The sequence below is a fragment of the Zingiber officinale genome, chromosome 5B (genome assembly GCF_018446385.1).
Source record: "Zingiber officinale cultivar Zhangliang chromosome 5B, Zo_v1.1, whole genome shotgun sequence".
Lineage (NCBI taxonomy): Eukaryota > Viridiplantae > Streptophyta > Magnoliopsida > Zingiberales > Zingiberaceae > Zingiber > Zingiber officinale.
In genome coordinates, this window is record NC_055995.1 from 110,476,379 (window position 1) to 110,482,378 (window position 6,000).

Genomic DNA, 6,000 nt, shown 5'->3' on the forward strand with positions numbered 1-6,000 from the left:
TGAGAATGAAGAAGAATAGTCCGAGTGGTTTCAAGGAGATGACGATTCTTGCGTTCTGCAACCCCATTCTGTTGAGGGGTATGAGGGCAAGACGTGCGATGCAGCACACCATGAGATGTCAAGAAGCTACGAAACTGAGTAGACAAATACTCGCGTGCATTATCACTTTGCAAAGTTCGAAGAGAAGTACCAAATTGAGTTTTTATTTCAAGGAAAAAGGATTCAAAAATAGAAAACAATTCTGAACGATCCTTCATAAGATATAACCAGGTACAACGGGAAAAATCGTCAATAAAAGTAACAAAATATCTTGACCCCATTGTAGAAGAAACACGACTCGGACTCCAAACATCAGAATGAACCAAAGAAAAGGGAGACATAGCCCGACTCTCAATACGAGGAGAAAAAGAACTACGAACATGCTTACCTAATTGACACGACGCACAAGATAAAGACTCTAAGTGAGAAAGACTAGGATGTAACTGTTTCAACTTATTAAGACCTGGATGTCCCAACTGAGCATGAATAAGAAGTGGAGATGCCGCCGCCGAACCAACAAAAGAGGGTTGGTGAAGTCGATATAGGCCATGAGATTCACATCCGAAGCCAATCATCCTCCCCGTACTCCGGTCCTGTAGGGAAACGGACGTGTTAGTAAAAGAAATGACACAATCAAGAGATCGAGTAAGTTGACTTATTGACAATAAATTAAAAGGAGCGCCGGGAACATAAAGAACATTATGAACTGAAAGAGATGAAGAAGGATGAACAATACCAATACCCTGGGATTGAGTTTGGGAACCATTGGCCATGGTGACCATTGGTAAATTACCAGAAGTAGTGAGAGAGGAAAAAAGGGATTTATTACCAGTGATATGATCGGTGGCCCCAGAATCAAGAACCCAAGGACTCGAAGAACGAGATATGCCAGCAAAAGAAGTACCAGCGTCTGCAATGGTAGTAGTGGAGCCTGAAGCCTGTCGATCCTCAAACCATTTCAGAAAGTCAGTATATGAAGGTGTTGAAGTCGAATCAGGTGTTAACTGTGAAGTGGAAGTTGAAGGAGCAGAACTCTGAACAATTTGAGCAGCACGAGGAGGACGACCATGTAGACTCCAGCATTTATCAATCGTGTGTCCCGGTCGGTGGCAATGATCACACCAAGGGCGTCCTTTGCCACCCTTGCGAGGTGGAGGTCCTTTGTGTCGACAGACCAAAGCTGACGAGTCAATAGGAACAGAAGAAGGCATCGTCAAGACTTTGGCCGGGACACGGAGAAGAGTCGCCCAGGTATTTTCCATGGTAGCTTCTGTGGGGCTGCCCAGGATCTGGTCGCGGACATGAGAATAATCTGTGGGCAGACCATATAAAGCCAAAGACATAAAAAATTTCTTTCGATTTTCAAGCTCTTCAACAGGATCGGCCGCAGGTGGGAGCAGTTCATTGAAGTCACAAAGAAGGCTAGAAACTGAACCCAGATAATTTGACATTGAATCCTTAATCTGATTGGTGCTGAGGATAGTCATGAGATCTTCACAAACTTGATAGAGTCGTCGAGAGGTGTTTGTAAAGAGTTGTTGAGCTTGCGTCCAAACAGCTTTGCAGGTTTTGTGAGTACGGAAGACATTCCTAAGAGATGAATGGATGGTGGCTCGGATAATACAACACAACTGAGCGTCAACCTTCTTCCACAGAGGACGATTGGCGTCTCGAATATCTTCTTCAGAGGACTGTGGGTTCGTGTCCCACCGGGCGTGCCACTGGAAAACTCGCAGCACCGGGCGTGCCACTGGAAAACTCGCAGCAGGGTAACGTGAGATGCAGAAGCTTCTTCGGAGATGCCCTACTCTAGCAGGAACTCTTCGAAGCTTGCTGATGGATGGGAAGGAATTGGAACGCCACCAATTCTTCCCCTGCCGGCGAAGAGTTGAGCTTGAACAGGGAACGTCGCCGCTGGAGAGAAGAAGAGGTGCCGCCGGCTGGAAAGAAGAAGAAGAAAGGGGAGCGCCTCTGTGCCCTAGCCGCCCGAGAAGAGGAAAAACGCGATTGGTAGGGAGAGGGGAGCGCCTCTGTGCCCTAGCCGCCCGAGCAGAGGAAACGCGAACAGAAGGGCGTCGGGCGTCGGGTGTCTGGCGTCCACGAAACAGCAGGCCGGCGTCGGGCGTCCACGAGGCGGAGCTCAGCGTCCACGAACCAGCAGGCGTCGGGCGTCCACGCGATTGGTGAAGCTCGATGCTGGAGAAGAACTCGCGCGTCGCTGGAGAAGAACACGCGCGCGCGTCGCTGGAGAAGAACACGTGCGGTGCGGCGCTGGAGAATGAACTCGCGCGTCGCTGGAGAGGAAGGCTCGGCAGAAAGAGACGGCGCGGATAGAGAAAAGAAATTAGGGTTTTAACCTCGCTCTGATACCATGTTTAAAGTAAAACCTAGAATCTCATGTTGGTTGAACCCCCACGAGTTAGGCCTTTATATAGGAAACGAAATATAAACCAAAAGACTCAAATACCCTTTTACTTATTCTAACAATTATATTTTGAGAATATGTAAAAGAGTGGACATGATATTTTAAACGTTGTTCAAACTTATAGATTGATTACTTTGTAAATTATTGTGCTATCTCACTTAAGATGTTGAACATAGATCTTTCTATGTTAAAACAACATACTATGGCAGGGTTAACCAAACAAGTTTTAAAGAATTATTCAATGATGACCAAATGGTATAGTTTTGGAACTGTAGCATGCCGACACTTGACACTCTTCAATACCGATGACAATCATTGTATGTGTTTTAGTCCTATAATTTTTTCCACTTATAATGATTACTTTTAAATATAAGTTTATAACAATTGAAAACTCAACATAATCAAATTTTAATGTAATGCTACAAAAATATAAGTGTCTCGACTAATGTTTATTACTTATTGCTACCAAAATGAGTATCATGCATTAAATGAAGTTTAAGTTCTTGTAGAATCCTAGTTAGACCATTCCTATACTTTTCCAAGATGCAAAATAAAGAATATTCTCAAGGCATCTTGTTGTGAAACCAATTTCTCATCATGTTCATCAATATACATCAATAGACCATTAGGAATTGGATTAGGGGTTGGATTTGGATTTACAGAAATGAACTAGAACTAGAACTAGAAATGACATGGCGTAGTATATAAATACATCTCAATTTCTCACTCTAGCGTTGATTTCTTTGACTTCGGCGTGACTCTTTTTATTATTGTAGGTGCTCTATGGTACTTTCCCTCTTCTTCTCCCCTTTATAGTGTTTTTAGTTGACTACTTTTGATGATACCTATGGTGACGGTCTCTAATTTGGGATCACTAGATTTGTGTTGTCACATTCAAGATAATGATATTTACCCATATTGATATAGTTTCAATATTAGTCAGTGGCCCCCCAAATGTTATGTTTTAACCTTCTAATTGATATCAATCGGCACTTGAAACCATGGTTCCAACTATTTGGAATGAGTTGCATACATTTTCCCTTCATTGAATGTGATGCATGGTTTGGTCAAATGTAATATTCAAATCTCAAATCAGTTTTGTTTATGTAATTGACTTTTCTTTAAACCCCATATACCCCTCACATCTTCCTTCAAATTGTGCGAATTTGTCATGCTATAGAATCAAAATCAAGTACTTCTGGTTGCTATGGTCTTGAAGTAGGTGGGTAAAGATATTCTACTTGCTAAGTTTGAACATGTCATTCTCTTTTGTTTTTTCTCCTATTTTATCATCTATCGGACTTACATGCCAATGTGCCTCTCGATAATTGGTCTTGAAGTTTGACCTCATTTCCAAGCCGGTAGATCTGTTTCACACAAGGTTTAGCATGGCGTTGGTGCAACATGATATCAGTGCCAAATGGTTCAGTAAGCCTTGTTGTGAAAGAGCACTTTCTTAGATATATATCACCAATTTCAAGGATATCTTAGACCTTGAAATACAAGCTGTGGCCTCACTATGTGATTAATTATTTTGGATCATGGTGAGCTATCATCAGTTTTAACACAATCAAAATTTGTCAAATAGAAAGGATAACTTAAAGTTGCAAGTGAATTTTAAAGAGAACTCATTTCCAAGCCGGTAGATCTGTTTCATGATTAAAAGTGTGTTTTTCTCTATGTATAAGAAATAGGACATAATTGGGATTTAAAATAAGACGACCTTTGCGCTTTGGATTTTTATCTATTTCATATTTTCAAATATGGAAAAAGTCAAATCAAATACGGGGCATTCTGGCATCGAGCTATTTTTCCGCAGGACCTGTCACCGCAGTAGAGTTTAACCATCAAGTTCAGGATGGATTGGTGTAGTTCCTCTATGCCTAGGCCAGTAGAATATTGAACCAAACCATGAACTTCCCAAATCTAGTTGTAAGCTGTTTTGTCAAGCCATTCTCAACTTGAATTGGCCAACTGATTTTTCAATTTGTGAAATGCCTTTATTTTAACTGTAGAAATATAAATCTCAATAATAGCAGCTAAGCAATACAATACAATATTTTAAGATAAAAATAAAGGTTGTGTCTACAACTTTATATTTTAAACATTTTAGATATATAATAAAAAGTATATAAGGGGGTAATCCCATGTCAACCTACATATTTCATCTTGTTTGGCCTAAATCTTAAATGAATAAAAATAAAATAAAATAAATGAATATAAAAAGTAAAGTAAGAAAACTCCAATAAGAAACTATAGGTGTATATATAATCAAACATTAAGCATGAATATAATTAATTTCAACTTGGCCAATGTGTTTAACATTTCTACATTCATATCAACTACCATAAAATAGAAAGATAATATTCATAAATCTATTGATGCAATTGCTGAATATAATGATGCACCTGATATATACAGTCAATAGATAGTGTACTTAGATTCATCAAAAAAAAAAAAAAGATAGTGTACTTACAGATAGGTGTAAAATATACAGTCTAGTCATAGACAATGTTGTTAACTTCAAGAAGGCTGAGGTGTTATTGGAGCAAACATCCAACACTGTTTGGACGCCATTGCAATATTGCATCAATTTGATGATGGACACTAGTAAACATGATATAGTGAAGGATATAGTCAAACAGTGACAATTGTTAAAAAATTTTCTTTATACCTGTCATTGGCAGAAAGACTGGACACTCTAGGACTATTAAGCTAACACTATTGAAGATTGGGAGACAAAAGGTTTTAGATTTTGCGACTACATTACACATATTCGAAAGTAGAGATATTATACCTTGTTCTTTGCAAGGTCAACTTTGATAAGAAAACTCAAATAAGAAACTATAGGTGTATATATAATCAAACATTAAGCATGAATATAATTAATTTCAACTTGGCCAATGTGTTAAACATTTCTACATTCATATCAGCTACCATAAAATAGAAGTGTAACATATCAATACACATAGTCGCCACAAATGATGATCTCCTAATGACTTTAAGAAGTGTAACATCAACACTTTAATCAAATAAAGAAACAACTGCTGATTCTTTTAATAAATGTTAATTATTACAAGAGACATACCTTTTTATGATCCTTTTGTCTTTCATATTACAGCCATCTTATTATAGCTGTCTTTCAGATTGGCTACAGAAGAATTTTCTAGACTTTCAATACTGCATATTCTTTCTTTTGTTTAAACAGAAGTCTATTAGTGCAAATGTTTATGAATGCAATCAATAGTAACTTTAATGGTTTCTGTCAGGTGGGATGCCACCAATGCTTCCATTACCAATGGCTGCTCTAGTAAGCTTAACAATAACCTTAAAACTCGACAAGAGTGTGGACTACATTCATGGAGTTGTTGGTCAGGCCCTTGAGAACTGTGCAACAGGTTGCACCTGGCCAAGCATGTCCATCATAGGAGCCTTGTGGGCCCAAAAAGTGCGAAGGTGGCATGACTTTATTGTCCTCTCATGCTCACGTTCTCCCTTCTCAAGGGAAAAAGAGGCTGTTGCACAGCTGATCAGAA

At 39.2% G+C, this 6,000-nt stretch overlaps 1 protein-coding gene across 2 annotated transcripts in view; it reads left to right on the forward strand.

The window, feature by feature from the left end:
* Positions 1–6,000, forward strand: part of LOC121985342 (mediator of RNA polymerase II transcription subunit 33A-like) — a 52,704-nt gene that overhangs the window by 44,927 nt on the left and 1,777 nt on the right. Inside the window, exon 12 of one of the 2 annotated variants that reach the window (XM_042538730.1) lies at positions 5,734–5,939. The exons of the other annotated variant lie outside the window; for it this stretch is intronic. Within the exon in view, the coding sequence (XP_042394664.1) occupies positions 5,734–5,939 (206 nt within the window). The remainder of the gene's footprint in view (positions 1–5,733; positions 5,940–6,000) is intronic. 2 annotated transcript variants of the gene reach the window in all.